The sequence below is a fragment of the Vicugna pacos genome, chromosome 7 (genome assembly GCF_048564905.1).
Source record: "Vicugna pacos chromosome 7, VicPac4, whole genome shotgun sequence".
NCBI classification, from domain to species: Eukaryota; Metazoa; Chordata; class Mammalia; order Artiodactyla; family Camelidae; genus Vicugna; species Vicugna pacos.
The window spans coordinates 55,016,131-55,034,785 of NC_132993.1; the positions used below are offsets into that span (position 1 = coordinate 55,016,131).

The 18,655-nt window shown below is 34.5% G+C and overlaps 1 protein-coding gene across 1 annotated transcript in view; it reads left to right on the forward strand.

Moving 5' to 3' along the window:
• The first annotated feature begins 1,497 nt into the window (after positions 1-1,497).
• Positions 1,498-18,655, forward strand: part of VWDE (von Willebrand factor D and EGF domains) — a 59,652-nt gene continuing 42,494 nt past the window's right edge. The window contains exons 1-5 of the mRNA XM_072965431.1: positions 1,498-1,555; positions 6,979-7,163; positions 8,289-8,520; positions 14,882-14,947; positions 18,102-18,349. Of these exons, the coding sequence (XP_072821532.1) occupies positions 1,498-1,555; positions 6,979-7,163; positions 8,289-8,520; positions 14,882-14,947; positions 18,102-18,349 (789 nt within the window). The remainder of the gene's footprint in view (positions 1,556-6,978; positions 7,164-8,288; positions 8,521-14,881; positions 14,948-18,101; positions 18,350-18,655) is intronic.

Consider the following 18,655-nt stretch of genomic DNA (forward strand, 5'->3'; position numbering starts at 1 on the left):
ACAATTTTAAGTGGTTTTTACAGTTTGTTTCCATCTTAACTCAAGTATATGGAGGAAAATTTGTTCTCTGTTACAAGCCTGTTGTAAACTCATAACCTGGTATTCATCAATCAAAACTGAAGGGGAAAATGAGCCCATTACACTTTAAACTGTATGCTCAGAGTTTGCTGGAAGTTAGGTAAGTGATGTTGTCCAGGAAAGGATAAAAGTTGATTGCATTTCTACAGGTATTGCTGGACCATACATTACAAAAAAGCCTGATATGATTTAATCCGGATTATAACCATTACTTTAATTCTGGTGATTTCAAAAATAGACTGAGAAAAATGATGGGTTTTTTTTTCCTGTACACTAAAAAAACTCTGGATTTTCAACCTGCTCACATTACATTGTTCTTTTACAATTAGGCTCTAAGATGAAACTCATCTGTCCATCCCCACCAAAAACATATGTTTCATTTTTTTTCTAGAAGACTGGATGTCATTTCTGTATGTAAAAGGTGGCTAAACACAAGTTTGGTACACCACCAGGAAATTTTTTTCCAAGATAATTTAATATAGTTTTGGAAACAGGTTTTAAACTTTTAAATGGTAATTTCTTGCAAATAAATTATGAACAGTTTCTAAAAGAACTTCTTTATACATTTGGGCACTTGCTGTCTTTATCACCATACATAGTCAATGCCTCAGTTCTCCAAATCCATAGATGAAACAGTGGCCTGAATCCTGACACCCACCAGGACCCTGGGACTAACCTGGTCACTGGGTCACCACCAGACTAGTGAGAGAGCTCTGCAAATCCTCAGCAAATATATAACTGCTCTCACTATTTGGAAAATGTTTAAACGCCCTCCCATTCGTTTCTGAAAACCTGCCATATAGACAGAGGAAGAGAGCTACTAATGTTGCAGCATTAATCTCTATGTCCTCCTCCCATTGTTCATTACTGAGGCCTAAGGTGGCAGGTGCAACTTTTGAGAAGCACCTTTGGGGGCAAACCAGCACTCCGGATTACTGGGTTAAGAGTCCATCTGCAGCTGTCATCAGGGTCACTGCCCCTACCAACAGACCCTGCAAGGCTCCTTTTATTGGAGGCCCATCTGAACAGTTTCTAGGATTACCAAGTTTTCCCAAAGCATTTGTTAGAACAGCGAGAGGTAAGATAGCAAGTTATATCCTGGGAATTTTCCCCTTGAATGTGTAACTAATGTTGGTAACGAGGGTGTTGGAACCACAACCGCCGGGTCTCCGGGGACAGGCTGGGAGTGGCTTTCCGGCAGGCGGGTGGGGCTTGGGAGGGAGGAGTCACCAGGCTCGCGCGGTTATCCTTGGAAGAGCGCTGCGCCCCAGAGCGAGGACACGCGGCGACCCTGAAGGGGGAGCAGGAACAGACTGAGTCCTGTGATAGAAGAACTGAGGAGGGGCTGCGATGGCCCCTTCCTACCCGCACCCACAGCCAGGGCCCTGCGACGCCTTCGTTCCACCCGCGGCAGCTGCGATGCCTGGCGGAATCTGGGTGCTGGCGCTGGCACTGATGCTCCTGGCCCCGGGGAAAGGTTGGCCAGGTAGGGCGCTGGCGGATGGGAGCGCAGCGGCGCCACCTGGGCCTTTGGGAGAGGGGGGCTGACTTCCTGGATGACACGCGGAGAGTGCTTGCGCATCTAATGGCCTCATCTAATATTTGTCTCTTATCAACCTCTCCTCTGCCCTAACACAGTCTTTGGAAAGGTCACCTTACAATCTCAGTGCGCTCCAGTTTTCCTTTGCGCACAGGAGGTTGTTGCCGCCTCTTCTCCTAAGACCCCTAGTCCCGCTTTTGTTCCTTTGTCTGTTTCCTGCTGATATTCTGCTCCTTAAGGTCTCTTTAATTCACTGTAAGAGAGAAAGTTTTGCTGGATCTGCCAGGTGTCCTATGGACAAATGGATCTGAAATATCCGAAAAGAGCTCAATTCCAAAATGCACGATTTCTACACCACTCATCACCCCCTGGAAATAATAAACTGACGAACAGTTTATTCCTATAGTAATTCAATAAGTTTTGTGTATAATATTTTTCGTTTATCTGTTAGAATCTGTTTTGCTACTGTAAAAGAGATCTCTAAGGAGAGATTAGCTCTCTTCCTACTTCAATCCAAGACTAAGGACATATAATTTAAAGTACAGTGAAGTTAAAACAAAACAACATTCATTAGCCCTTCCTGATCGTTTTTGTGTTCACACAGATGGGAATATTAAATGAAAGGTAACTTGTTCTTACAAGTTTACTTAATTTTCAGAAATGAATCTGATCTGTGTAAAATTACCTGAAGCTTAAAAAAAAAAGATTGTGAGCAACATTTATAAACATTCAAGGCATAATTTTGTTTTATCACTTTGTTGATCTTAATCTATTTTACTAAGGTAAGTTTATGCTGTAAAAAAGGGAGGGGGAATAAGCACCCTGCCATGTAAAAGTGTAAAAAGAATATTAGAACCCAATTAAGTTATTTCCTGAAATGCTACACCTCAACAAGCTATCAGTAGTCTGTGTCTTCTTTGGTTTGCTTACACATTTACTAGAGCTTCATGAAGAACTGTTAAAAATACATGTAATAATTTATTAAATATGCAGTTATTATAGTTACATAATGTTTCCAGAAAAGTGACCAATATTTATAAAGGAATTTGCTTCAGTGTTTATTAAGATCAGATAACCACTTCTTGTCTCGATAAAATAGCCTTGTAATCCCTTTACTGAAGGCGAGCAGTGCTGTTACCAGGTTCTAAGCTCATACCATGGTGGAGTTTAAAATAAAGTTTATAATAAACTTCTATATATTTACTAGAGTTAGCACAGATAAAAGGGGAGACAAATGGAAAACACAAGACTTTTCTTTTTGCATACAGCCTTGTTAAGATATAGTTCATATACCATACTAATCACTCATTTACAGTGTACAGTGGTTTATTATAGTATACAATGACATGGGTTTATGTATATGTGCAGTCATTACTATAGTCAATTTTAGAACACTTTTGTCACCTTCAAAAGAAATACCATACTCTAGCTAATCTCTCTCTACCCCCTCCTTCACCCGCTCCATCTTCCCAACTGTAAGTAATCACTGATCTACCTTCTGCTCTATAGATCTGCCTACTCTGGATATTTTATCTAAATGAATCACATAATAGATTGTCTTTTGTGCCTGACTTCTTTCACTTAGCATGATGTTTTCAAGGTTCATCATGATGTAGCATGTGTATTGGTACTTCATCTCTTTTTGTGATGGAAGAGTATTCCATTGTAAGTGTGTATGTACCATGTTTTGTATACAAGTTCATCAGTTGATGAACATTTGGGTTATTTCCAACTTTCGACTATTACAAATAGGTCTGCTATAAACATTCAGGTACAAGATTTTGTATGGACATGTTTTCATTTCTTTTAGAAATATACCTAGGAGTAGAGTTATTGGCTCACAGGGTAATGGTGTTTAACCATTTCAGGAATAGCTAGGATATTTTCCAAAGTGACTACACTGTTTTATATTCCTGCAGCAGTGTATGAAGATTCCAATTTATCCACAGCCTTGTTTATCAGCACTTGTTATTACCTGAAATTTTGATTCTAACCACTCTAGTGGGAATGAAGCGACATCTCACTGTGGGTCAATTTGCATTTCCCTGGTGGCTAATGACGTCAAACATTTCCCATGTGTTTACTGGACATTTACGCATCTTCTTTAGAGAAACACCTACTCAAATCCTTTGCCAATTTGTTAATCAGGTTGCTGGCCTTTTTTGTTATTGAATCATATGAGTTATTTGTATATTCTAGATACAATTATCTTAGCAGATATATGAATTACAATTATTTTCACCCATTCTCTAAGTTGTCTTTTTGATTTCTTGATAATGTCCTTTGAAGCACAGAAGTTAATTTTCATGAAGTCCAATTTATCTATCTTTTGTTGCTGTGCTTTGTTGTCATATCGTGAAATATATTGCCAAATCTAAAATCATAGAAATGTACCCCAATATTTTTTCCTAACTCTCATAGTTTAAGCTCTTGTATTCTGGTCTCTGATTGATTTTGAATTAACTTTTGTAATTGGTATAACCGAAAGGTCCAACTTCACCCTTTATTGAAAAGACTGTCATTTCCCATTAAAATTAAAGAGACTTAGCAAACCCATCACTCTATTTAACCGTGCCTTTTAGGCTTTTGTGTTGTTGTAGAACCCATAATACAATTTTGAATATCAGAAGCTTAATGATTAAATTTTTATTTCTCAGTGAATTTGGAGCTCGAAGGTGGTTTTTCCCTTTCCTACATCTTTGGGGAAATTACACAGTTTTTTAAAAATTCACAAATATTTAAAATTCCCATAGAGCAATATAACAAAGATTTTATAATTATAAACTCAGCTATTATGAAATGGCCGTCCTTAGGCATTAAGCACATTCATCTCTTAAAAATACATTGATTTATTTAGTTTCTTAACATACTTGTTTGTCACCTAGTTATAAATCTTACAGAATGCTAGTCTTAGCCAATGTATTAAACCAGAAAATAATCTAATATAGGTTGCTTACATCTACAAATAAAACTAGAAAACTGTTTGCATATTGTATCATTATGTATCCATTACTTATAACCTGATGCACTTTTTTAAAAGTATTTGAAATCCAAGTATTGCAGATTCTATTATATACTACCTAGCTTCTTTAAATCTTATTGGGAAGAAGATAGAATAAGTTGAAATGTAAATTTTAAAGTATACTTTACATATGCTTTTGTTTTGAGAGAAAAAAAACTACACTGAAAGTTTGCTAGAAAGCTTTGTACATCATTCATGTCATGAAATTGATTGATGAAATAGGCCTGTAGAGTTATTCTTTCAGTACTTGGGGAGCTAGGCCCCTAAATTCCCAAACGAGAGACCAGACCAGCTATAGTTAACTATATCTTCCATTCTAGAGTTAAGGTTGTAATGAGGTTTTTAAGAGTGTGGCTTGTTCATTGCTGATAAGATTTAAAATTGTTCTATAAAGACCTTGAACATCCTAAAAGAGACAAGTAAATCTGGGAGGAAAATTGTGAAATAAATGGTACAAAGAATGAGCTAGTATTAATTACACAAATCAGGGATTTTCCTCTAAAATAAATAAATAAATTTTTAAACATCTCTGTTTAAATATTCTTTAGTATTGTTGATGTCACACTGTAATTTCTTCTACATCTATTACATCATTAGCTTTGAGTTAGAAAACAATTATTCAAAGCAGCAAAATCAGAGGAAATGTGAGAATTACAGAAGCGCCTAGGAAGAAGAAATACTGCACAGAATAAAGATGGAGTTATTGACTTTTTCCCCAAGACAAAATTCTATTACAGGGTAAGATCAGAGAAAACATTTGAATAATTCATGCAAACCTCACTAGTAATCTCTTTTTAAATATTTTCCTTAGTTTCTAAGCAGATGCAATCATCTGATATTGACAGGAATTAGAAATATTTCAAAATTAAATGAAATGATGGTGCAGCCCCTGACTTCTACCCATATACATTTTATAAAATATTTATCTTCTGTTGTCAGATTGAGATAGTCAGAGTCACTGGAGCATTTTGGGGCATTTATAACTGGTGAAACTAGAGACAAAAGGAAGAAGAACCTTTTGTGGTCATTCCAAAAATCTTTTACTAAAAAAAAAATTCTTCAGGGAGATCTTTTATCACACAAAACAGTATCTTTATAACTACAAACAACAAAATAAAAAGCAAAAAATTATAATAAAGACAGTTTTCATAAGCTGCACTTGTGAGACTGACTTACAAATTAATACCTCTAGCTTATAGTGCTCCTTGTTAATTTGTTTGCAAATTGATTTTAGTTCATAAACACTTTGTAACCTAAAATTATATAAAAAAAAGTTTGAGAGTTTTGTTTAGTTAGATAAAAATTTGCTATAGTGAGGTAGCTTAGTAATGATTAAACTTTTCTTCCCCATTTCTGTTTCATAGATATTATCTTTATTAGAGTGTTTTTCTTGAACAAACATAGAATCTAATATTGGGAGATTTTCTGCCCACTGTGTCAACAAGATGCTCTGGTGTCTAAATAAGGACACTTCCTTGTGTTTCTTATGATTTGGGAGACAGGAGCCTCAAACAAGAGCTGTATTTCTAGGATAACTGTTTTCATTGTCTCCTGTTCGCTTCTCTTTCATGCTGGGAAAAGAAACTTTATGTTTTGCCTCTGTGGGTCTGACAGAAAAAGTATCTTGCAGGCCAACTACTGCTCAGAAAATGACTTTCCTAAAAAAACTACAGAACTGTCTCTTTCTCCATGGTCTTTTCTTGTTTTCCCTTCAAAACTTTTCCCCTCCACCCCATTCCTTTTCCTGTGCTTAGAAATCAAAATTAACTTCAATATTTTTATCTTAAAAAAAAAGAAAGTTGAAAACTTTCTATTTTTTCCAGCACTAAAAATTGCAACAGCTTCAGTAGGAGGGCATTTTACAAAAACTGTATTGGCATTGAAAGATTGGTTTCATTCGTTGCATTCCAGAACCTGCCAGAGATGGGATCTGGGGGGCATGTAGCTACTGTGGTGCAAAGCAGGTTGTGGAGGGTCAATAATGGCATTCAAATCTGGAGGACCATTCTCAAGAGAAGTCTTTGTAAGGCCTCTGCCTCCAGATAGTAGGAATACACAAATCCTCACTCAACAGCAATCGGCAATTTTGCTTTTCCAAATTAAATGAAAACAAAATCCTTGACCCTCAAAAGTACATTCTAAAGAGTTTTTGATTTGTTTGTTGTATTTATGGGAAGTGCAGGCAAAGTCATCTTGGCACCTGCTATTTCAGATGGTCTTTTTGTGCACTTGTGGGTTTATCTGCTCTATTTTTGTTTGAGGACTCAACTTCAATTGAGGACTGAACCATGCTAAGGTAGGGAATACACACATAAAGACATCTATCTTTCTATTCTAGTTCAGGAGTGCGCTCCTGGGGGACACCAGTTGCTCCAGAGCCCTTACAGAAGTGTCCACTTTGACTCCTTACACCTCCAGCAGTCAGCCATCCAAGACCTGATATGTGACCATTCCCTGTCTCCTGGCTGGTATCGGTTTCTCCTCTTTGACAGACCTGCTGAGATGCCAACCAAATGTGTAGAGGTATCAGCTCACTATTGTGATCTACATGTGATCTTTCTTAAGTGTTTTTTTCATATAAGGATTGAATCTTGTTACAGCCGATTTGTTTCTCATGCTGGAATACTATTTTAATTTTGTGTCAAGATTGAGTTAAGCCAAGGGAGTCCTCCCATATTCCCTATTCTGAGAGTAATAGTAATAGTGAATACAGTGCTCAGTGGTCCACCCAGTGTTTTCACTTACGCTATCTGTCACAACAACTGTACAAGACAGTCTCTCATCATGACTCCTATCGTACAGTACAGGAGGCGTATTTTTAGGTGTAACACTCCTAGAGTCATCCAGGTAGCAGTCAGACCATCAAGTTTTGATCACAGGCAGTCATTCTCCAGGGCTCATGTACTTAATCACAGTAGCTTGCAAACAGTAAAATACTGTGTATTTTAAGTGCTTCAGTTCTTGTCTGCTTAACAGAGGGATTATGTCTTAGTGGGATGTTTTCCTTATCGTTACCTACATTTTTAAAATTATGCCGAAGTGGAAATTATTTTCTTCTTTACCTATATAATTCAAAAAGAATTCAGGAAAGATATCCCAATTTGGCTTCAAATAAGGCTTTAACTTCATTTTTTTTTCCAATTTGCCAACCTGTTGGTCCACCTCCAGATTTTGAACAATCCTCTCCTTCTCCCCTGATTTTTTGATGCTTCTTGAACTGTGTGTTAACATCTTACATATACTATTTCCAGAAATTTTTCAAGAAATCTCCAAGCTCAGTCTATCTTTGTACTATATGTTAGAATGACTTCAAGTTGACTTATTCTCTTTTAGAATATTTCAGCTATTTTAGTAAGTCAACTGATACTGAATTTGTCTTGTTCACAATATAAATGTAATAAATGGAATAAAAATATTTTAACTGAATAAGAGTATATTAATTATGAGGACTCTATCCTTAAATTTACTATTCCATAAGTGTACTTTACTATACTTTTTCTTTTATGCTACAGTACAAGTTATTCGATTTTTTTAATGATTTATAATTTAATATTTTATAGGTTGTTTAAAAGAAAATGCAAAGTTGATTTATCTACCATGTATGAAAATACCTTGAATTTTCAACTTTTTTTTTCTCCGATCCAAAAGATGAATCACTGTGGAACACAGGCCCCCATCTGGCTGTCTCTGAGAGATTCAGAAACACTGCCCCCTCCTGGAGAGATCAAGCAACTGACAGCTTGTGCCACCTGGCAGTTTTTGTTCAGCACTACAAAAGACTGCTGTCTTTTTCAAATCCCAGTGTCTGTAAGAAACTGTGGGAGGTTCTTTGTATACTTACTACAGCCCACCCAGGGGTGTATGGGATACTGTGCAGAAGGTAAGAAAACTTGTGTAATACACATGAACTGCTAGTGATGGAACTCTGTGTGTTGCTGTGTTTGTGCCATCTTCTGGATGGGGTGAATGCAATTAATGCAAATCTCAGTAAGAGATCTGGTTTACTACTATTGCTAGAGTGAGGCTAAATTCCTGGTTTCAGTTGGGCCAGATTTGTTCAGAATTCTTTGCCAAGATCTTAGACTTCTCAAAAATATTTGTCAGTGTGAAAATATCAATGGTTAACGTTGGTAGTGATAATATAATGAGTATTGATATCATTTATCTACTGATAACATACAATAAGGACCCTTCTCCTTCGTGATATTCTTCCTCAAATGCTGTAACCCCAGTCTAATTATGAGCAAATTCATATAAACCCAAGTTGAGAAACATTGTATAAAATACATGAATAGTACTCTTCAAAAGTGTCACAATCATGGAAAGCCATGAGAGAGTAAGAAACAAACAAAGACTGGAAAGGGCTAGGGGAGCATGAGTAATGCACTGTGATGATATCCTAGATTGGATAACTGTAACAGAAAAGAACATTTGTGGAAAACTGGTAAAATCTGAATAGAGTCTTCAGCTTATTTTAAAGTAGAGTCCTAAAGTCAATTTCTTAGCTTTGACAGATGTATCATGGTTTTGTAATATGTGACATTAGTGGAAGATGGATAAGGGGTATGAAGGAAAGCTCTACACTATTTTTCAACTTCTATGTAAATCTAAAATTATTTTAAAATAAAATGTTTATCACAAAACAAAAATAAAATAAAGAATAAAATTATTTTGGAAAGCAATAGGTGTTATAAATTGAGGAAAACAGGTCAGTATAATAGGGGTTGACTGGCACAGGAATGCTGTCTTACAAAGGCACTTGGGAAGGTCTCTCTGAATAGGTGATGAACTTGAGCTGAGCTCCAAATGAAGAGAATGAGCCAGTCATTAAAAGGTATGGGAAAAGAGCATTTCAGATAAAAAGAAGAGCAAATGCAAATGTCCTTAGACAGGTGTGAAGATAAACATTCCAGGAACTGAAGAAGAAACAGCTTAGTGGGAACAGACTGAGTGCGTGAGCCTTGTGAGATGCTGTCAGAGAAGCTGGAAGGTAACAGGGTCTGCAGCGTCTGCACGCTGTTGTTAAGAACTTACATTTAGGTACAATTGCAGTATAAAGTCTTATGGGGTTTTAAGTAAGTGAATAATGCTGTCTGAGGGTTGTATTTAAAAGGTTACTCTTCCTGCACTGTTTACGAGGCTGTTGCATTAATTCAATAAAAAAAAAAAACGGTGGTGATTTAAATGTTGGGGAAGGCGGGGATGGCTTAGAGCAGAGACAAAGGAAAGAGGGTCCTGAATTGGGATGTCTTTTGGAGGCAGAGCTCATGCACTGGCGATGAGAGGAGATAGAAAGAGAAGAACCAAGGACAATATCTAGAATGAAAATACATGGGATTATAAATTGCAAATAATTGGAATTAATTAAATTATGAGTGAAAAGATTAAAACTTATTGTAAATGGGAAAACTGGAGGAAAGAGGAAGATGACATCATAATGTGGTGTGGCTAAAGAAAGCCTTTTCTGAGAACAGGACTTGGCACTGAAAACTGGAGGGTAAATGGTCCCGGATCACAGAAAAAGTGAGGGGAAGAACACCCCAGACAGCAGCAGTAGCACGTGAAAGGCCTTCAGGTAATTAGAGTATGGTGCGCTCGCAAGTGTGAAAGCAGGGACAGAGACGCAGGGTCTCAGCGAGCAAGGGAGAACATAAGGAGACACAGGTTTGGAAGAGCAGCCTGGCCTAGTATTTAAGAAGCTCTGCGTTTTATTCTCTGTGCATTGAGAAGTCTTTGGAGAATTATCCTGAGAAAGTTAGCCTGTAAATCTTCACATTTCTTACACAGCTGCTGGCCAGCTAGTCCTGGCTGGAAGCATCATGTTCAATAAGGAAGGGCAGCATCTGCTCAGTTCATAGAATGACATCACTAATGTCATTCTCTGGGAAGGAGAAAATCCAGAGAGGTGCATTAGCTTCATTGAATGGTCATGCTGAGAGATTCTGAAAAATGTCTTTTTAGTATTTTTTAATATTCTTGCCATCAAAAAGTAGTTAATTTTTATAAAATTTCAAATACTATTACCAAATATGTGTGTAAAATTCTGCAGGTGTTTCAACAGAAAAAACCAACAATTTATCTACATCAGTTTAAGAAATACTGACAACTGTTAACAATGAAAAAAAAAGAACTACGCCAGAGAATACATAAAATACAAATGATCACTTCAGCAGAAATTTTGTTTTGCTATTGTTTATATTGAATTTTTGTTATTGTTGTCACTTATATTGGATTTTAACATTTAGTATTTAAAATTTTCATTTTCTTGACACGAGCTTAAAACGTAAAAAGTTATTTCCTGCTTTGTTAATGTCATTACTACCTATTCAATTTCCCAAGCTTAAATATTCAAATTTTTTTCTCTCATTCTTCATATTAAAGTCGTCCTACTGGTTTTAGGGAAAACAGAATTTCTGGGAGATGATCACCATTTTTGACTCAATGTAGAAGTTATTAATCAGACATACCCATAAATTATCCTCTCCAATTTGCCAGTAAAACCTTACCTCAAAGTACCATTTAGATTTGAATTAGTGTTCATGGCTAGCAAACAAAAATGTTCCTTAATCCATGTATGAGTTTCTTTTTCTTTTTCTTTTTTCTTGTTTGTTTTTTTTTTTTTTTTGCTTACCAAGAATCTGGACAGGTGCTCCTGAAGATGGTGACTTGGTCACTTTACAATGTCAGGCTGAGGTCTCTGTCAGGCTCTAGGCTTTTCCTTCACGGACACAGGATGAAGGTTCAGGTTTAGGCTTTTTACACCTGTTTTAGATGGGATAAAAGGGAAAGCCCAAAGGTTAAAAGAGGGCTCTTGCTAACTGAAACTTGCCCCCTTTTCCTGATGAGGAAAAAGCCTCATCACAACTACTTCAGCATCCCAAGCTCCTCTCTGGCCCATCTGCAGAGGCAGCCTATGAAATGTAGTTTTTCACTTGGACATACTTCTGTCCCAGACCTATGGCTACTAAGTAGGCAACACTCAGTCATATTTAACTTAAAAAAATCATCAAAACAGCAAAAATTAAAGAAAAATGTTTTCACTTTGATAGCATATTCTCATGACTAGGTTTTCTTTTTTATAATCTGGTATCATTTTCACATAACTTTTCTACCCTTAGAGAGTTTTAGAAGCCAAGTAAGAAAAGAAATATTGATTTAAGATTATACTTGTAATCAATGTTATTCAAGCAAAAAGACCGATATATGGGTTTTTTTTTTTAGAATAATCCAAGGGAGAAATATTTTTCACATTTTCTGTACTTTTAGTGAGCAAGGTAGTTAAGTCCTTGTACTATATACATGAAGAGGCAACATATCAATTGAAAATAGGCTATGAGAAATTAAGAATGTATACCATAAACCCTACAGCACCCACTAAAAAAAATACAGCAAATCAGCCAACAAGGGAGATAAAATGGAGTCATAAAATACACTCAATTTTTTTAAGGGGCAGAGAAAGGTGAAAAGTGCCAATAGGACAAATACAGAACAGCAACATGGTAAATTTAAACCCCACAGTGTCAATAAGCAGTTAAGTATGTTTAGTGTAAACACCCCACCTAACAGTCAGAAATTGTCAGATTGAACAGAAAAGCAAGACCCAACTATATAGACTGCCCAGAAAAACCCACTTTAAATATTTTTAAAATGAGGTTGAGAGTGTAAGGATAGCAAAAGATATACTTAGGTAACACAAATCATAAGAAATCCTGGGTGTCCATATTAGCAGAGCAGATTACAGAGCAAAGAGTGTTACCTGGAAAAACAAGAGTCATTCCCTAATGATAAATGGGTCAATTCAGCAACAGAACATAACAATTCTAAACACTTATGTCCCTAATAACAGATTCAAAATACATGAAGCAAAACTTAGGGATTTTCAAGAAGAAATGGACCAATCTACAGTTTATGCTGGGGATTAATACCCATTAATCAATAACTGGGTTTGCAGAAACAGAAACAGCAAAAATGGAGGAGAATAGAAAAACTCTTATCAACAGCTTGATCTAGATGACATTTAGAAAAGATTCTACAAATGCTAAAACAACCTATATTATCTACAAAGGCACATGAAACATCAACCAAGATAGAACATGTTCTGGGCCCTAAATTAAAGAAATCAGAATAACACAAAAAATTTTGAAGTTAATTCAGAGAAACACTCAGGAAACAGCTATATTGGAAAATAAGAAAGGTCACAAATTAACTCTCTCAGCTTATACACTGAGACTGGAAGAAGGAGTACAAATGAGACCCAGGGTAAGCAGATGAAAGGAAGTAACGATCAGAGTGAAAATCATTGCAACAATACACAACACTGAAAAAAACTCAGGAAAATCAAAAGCTGGTTCTTTGAAAAATTCAATAAAATTAGTAATTCTCTAGCCCATTTAATCAGTAAAAAAGGTAAAATAAAATTACCAGTATCAGGAATAAGACAGGTGATACAACTACAGATTCTACAGATATTACAAGGGTAATAAGAGGATTGTTATGATAACTCTGCCAGTGAACTCAACTTAAGTGAGGTAGACAAACTGAAATTCACAGGAACCAAAGCTCACTCAAAATAAGTGACTTTCAATGACCCTATATCCTTTAAATGAATTGTATTTCTAGTTAAATTCTATCCCACAAAACAAACAAAACCCCATGCCCAGATAGCTTGGGAATTCTTCCCAACATTTAAGTTGGAAAGAATACCAATTTTACACAACTCTCCCCCTCAAAATAGAGAGGAGAGACTACTTTTAAACTTCTTTGAGGTGAGCATTATTCTGAAAGTAAAATCAGACGCAGGCATTACAAGGAAACTATGAAACAATATCCTTCATGAACATAAATGCACATGACATGATCATCTATTTAGAAAATCCCATGGAATCTACAAATTAGCTGCTGGAGCTCTTATGTGAGTTTAGCAATTCTGAAAGAAAAAAAAGATTAACTTTCAAAAACGATTTGTATTTCTTTACACTAGCAATGAAGAGTAAATATGGGAAAGGTGTACAAAATCTATAAAGTGAAAACTATAAAATTTTGCTGAGAGAAATTATAGAAAATCTAAAAAAATAGAGATAAAACACGTTCAGTGATGAAAAGACTCAATGTTAAGATGTCAAATCTCCTCAAGATGATTTCCAAAATAGTACTAACCAATATCCCAGCAAGCTTTTTGGTGGAAATTGACAAAGTTAGTCTAAATTTTGTATGGAAATACAAAATACCTACAATACTCCAAACTACTTTAACGAGAAAAAATATTGGACAAATTATACTATCTGACTTGCAGACTTATTCTAAAGGGACAAAAATCTACAGGTCATTATTATTAACATAAAAGATAGACAAATAGATTTTTAAAAATAGAGTCCAGAAGTAAAGCAACACATAGATAGTAAACTGATTTTCAACATAGGAACATAGTCAATTCTATAGAAAAGAGTTGGATCGTGTTTTCAACAAACTGGGTGTCTATATCCAAAAATGAACTCTGATCAAAATGCAAATGAAAAAAATAATTCAGAATGGATCATTACTTTGGGTTGCAAGTGACAGAAAATGAATAGAAGTAATGTTTAAAAAAAGAACAAACTAAAGATCATAGGATATGTCACTGAATCTGAGGAAGAGTTAAATAGGAAGGTTTCAGAAGGAGTGGGCAATAGAGAGCTCCATGGTCTTGGAAACAGGAATCTGTAGACATCCCTGTGGTGCTTCATCATTAACTTGACTCAGGTTTAAATTCTGAATTCTTCCAAGAAGCAACCTGATGAGCTAATTTGTTCAGGTGATTACTCTTGTTCCAATGAACTGAGTTTGGCATTGGGTTATAAATATTACCACGATAGCTGTCGACTCATTTCTGTAATCCTGTGCATAGTTATGGGGTGGTGAGAGGGGAACTTCTGAGGAAGGGCTACCAAAGCAACTGTTGTATTAATTTCTGGAGAGTGTAATGTTTCCTTACTTAATAATGCAGACTAAAATTTGGAATCTAAGATATGAAAGCTTTAATTGTTTCAAAATATGATCCCAAATTATGTCCATTTGATATCATCCTGAAAATGGAAATTATTATTATGAAAAAATTTGAGAACAAGTAAGCCTTAGTCTGTATTAAAACATATTTTTCCAAAGAGGAATTGTCATCTCAGATATCTATCTATCTGTTAATCTATTATCTACCTATCTATCTTTATGATCAGGTGAATAAATATATAAACTTTAACTTTTTGCAGCTATTTCTGATGCAAAATTATACCCATGTGGCCCTGACGAAATTGAAATTGGAGGTGATTGTGTTCGTAAGTATCACATTTTATGTTTTAATAATGTATTTATAAACTAATCATCTTAACAGGTTTTTATGTTCTGTGACTTACTTTATGTGTTGAATTATGCTAATGTTTGACAATGCCCCAGTCTAATGAATATCAAAAAATAAAAATCACTTTATTATGCCTTTAACAAATAGTCTTGGAGCTAGCAAAGCTACAGAGTCTGGGCATATTTATATCCTACAGATATGTGTGTATATTGATTGACTCTTTCATGAGAAAATTTGCAATTTATCTCAATAGTCTTGAAAGTTCACATGCATTTGTTCCCAGGAATTCCACTTCCAAAAATCTACCTAGAGAAATATTTGAAGTGTGCAAACACAATATTTTTAACAGCATTTTTCAAATAACATAAAAAATAAATTGCAAATATCCAATAACTGCTGATTCAATATTTTTGATGTGTCCATAAAGGTAAAATATCCTGTAAACAATATTAAATGGAGGAATGAATTCTTCGACATTAGTAGTATTCATGGTATATTGTAAGTAAGAAATCAGATTATGCAACACAACCTTATTTTTGTTTTCTAGGGATGACTACATTTGTACCAAGTAAATCTTGAAAGATAAACACCAAAAATGTTAATGGTGGTCACAGTTTTTCCCTCCCTTCAATCTGTATTTTCTAATTTAAATTTTTAAGTTATTTCATCTACGAAACAGAAACAGACTCACAGACATAGTAAACAATCTTATGGTTACCAAGGGAAAAGGGGTGGGAAGGGATAAATCTGGGAGTTTAAGATTTGCAAATGTTAGCCACTATGTACAAAAATAGATTTAAAAAATTTCTTCTGTATAGCACAGGGAACTATATTCAATACCTTGTAATAACCTAGTGAGAAAGAATATGAATGTGAATATATGTATGTATATGCATGACTAGCACATTGTGCTGTTCACCAGAAACTGACACATTGTAACTGTCTATACTTCAATTTTTAAAAAAGTAATTTCAAATATTAAGACCCCCCCCAACTGTAACAAATCACTGTTAATAGATTGCCTAATAAAATTCATGATGCCTACCTAAATAGCGGGCAGAAATTAAAATTACTGAAACATTAACCCCTTTGGGGGGCCTGTTAACCAAATATATTGATGATGATATGGTGAAACACTGAATGAATGAGGAATTGTTGACATATCATTAATATAATTGAAGGTGGTTTTAAAGGTGAAATAAACCATAATGACATAAAACCAGAATATACCATGGTACCAGGTATAAAAATTATTATGCTTTGTCCTTAAAAAGTACTATTAGAATAATTCTCACAATAAATCATTTTTGAGTGGTTTTCTGTGTCCAATTCCATTTATAAAGGATTTTTCAGCCCATTTTTCTAGTGCTTTCTTAACAAGTTATTACTTTATCTTAAAGTCTGTTCAATTAGTTGCGATCATAAAGAATAAAACAATATCCTTAATAACAGCAACATTAACCATGAAGTGTAATTGTTTGGATATTCTGCATTATAACTTTGGATTTTCTTTATCAAACACATATATTACAGTAAAATCACTTCTCTCCTTGAATAAGCAGTGAATTTTAGCTACTGTTTTGCTATTCAGAATGTTTATGCAATTAATTAGAAAAATTGCTGTATAAAATCATACACAATTTGGGAAAGTAACACTTGAATGAAAATACTGAGTCAAAAGTCAAGAGATAAAGCTTCAGGATAAAACAGAAAACTTATTAACATATTTAGCACATGCTAATGTTAGAACTGACAAAGTGATAATAATTGTGCTTTTCAAGCAGAAATAATTTATCTGTTGTTGTTTTTGAAACCTTTTTCTTTAAGTATATTTGAACGACTTTCTTTGATCTACATTGTTGCTGGCAATGATCAGGCTACTTAGATAGCTGATACCATTTAAAATATTGATTCAAAAAAATTAATTTCATAAATTTTTTTTCAGTCATTTATTATCTCTTATTCCTAATAATTATTTTCATTGATAGTGCCTCCCAGTTTTGAAATAAGTTCAACTTCTTTTTCTTAGTTTATTTAAGAAAAAATTTTTACTCAGATAATGGAATTTTTAAAAAATCATATATACTCAAAAATAGTCTTATTTCCTTCAAATCTAGATACAATGTTCTGGTCTAATGTTTAAAATATTTAGCAAAATATTTATTACTTAGATTAATTTGAAAACAATTCATTTGTTATTGGGATTTTGTAATTCGATATCTAACAAAATAACACTTTAAAATATTTGAAAGTACGTAAGGTTTGTTCCCCTCATATTAGGCTCAGGTCTCAGAATTTTCCAAAATCTACATGACAGAATTGAAAAAAAAATTTTCTTTCTGATTATCATAAAATTACAACATATATCATAGAAAAAATATTTCTATATTTTAGCACACTTCTAAAATCTTATTTTTAAAATTTATCACTCAGATATTTTTCTCTTTTCTAAAACAGAACAAAATAAATAAAAAATTCATTTAGATGCATTTTTGAGCCATAGATTTAATCTTGCAGATGCCCAAAGATAAAAATTATAAAATCTTCCTGAGTTTCCAGAGGAAACTTCAAACCTTTTTAACCTGAGAAAAAATTAAAAGAGTAAGACTATTGTTTAACACTTAATATGTTTCACTAAGACAGAATAATCCCTTCCAGAATGAACAGCTCTTTCAACAGAGAGTAATGATGCATTGAGTTATCAGAATAACTTATAAAGTAAAATAGTAAGTCACTTGATTTTTTATTGTAATGACTATTCTTCTTTATAACAAGAATTCGTAATGTAGAAAACTTTAATTTTGTTTGTTCCAGTTTTTAGAAAAGATAATTGCTTAAAAGAAGGTACATTACTTTTCTATTCAAGAGCTAGACTTTTCAAGAGTAGTCATATTCAACATCATTAATATAAGCTTGATGAGCTGAAAAATTACTATCAATATTTATATGATTATCAGTCAAGATAAAAATGTGCTACTTTGCTAACTGCTAGAGAATAATTATTTTTCTAAATGTATTTTATTTTTCCTTAATATAAATCCTCAAGTTACAGTTTTCATGAGCTGTCCCTTGTAAGTCAGTCTCTTGTCTTTAAGATGCCCGAGTGAAAACCATGCGTTTTCTCCCACCAGGTCAGCTGTCGGCCTCACTGCCACCACCACCTCCAGGAAGGCCAGAGGTTGTGGTGGAGCTGATTGAGTCCAGGCTTTTCTGTAGGTGTGCTTTTGATGTTTCCCCTACAAACAACTCAGTGGGATTTCTCATAACTTGGTCTAGGCTTTCTTCTCAAGAAATCAAAGAGGAGCTGAAACAAGAGACCACAGTTCAGGCATTCTCTCTTTTAGAACTGGATGGCATAAACCTCAGACTTGGAGACAGGGTATGTTCATACCGAGTTGAGTTTTCTTTTATTTTCATAAATGTATTAATTTTCAAAAATGGACTTTAAAATATATTCTAAAATTAGCTTTTGTCCCCAGAATATAAGCACAATGCTTTCATTTTTATTTTTTTCTTGGCAGCTGATCTAACTCCAGTGACAAATGGATGAGTCAGCAATCTTAGTTACCCTGTACGAATATCTTCTTTTAGCAATATACCAGTTATTATCAATGAACTTTAATGAATTTGTCTTCTTCTGGTTTTAAAATGATACATTTTTATTCCAGAAAAAAAGTTTTTATTT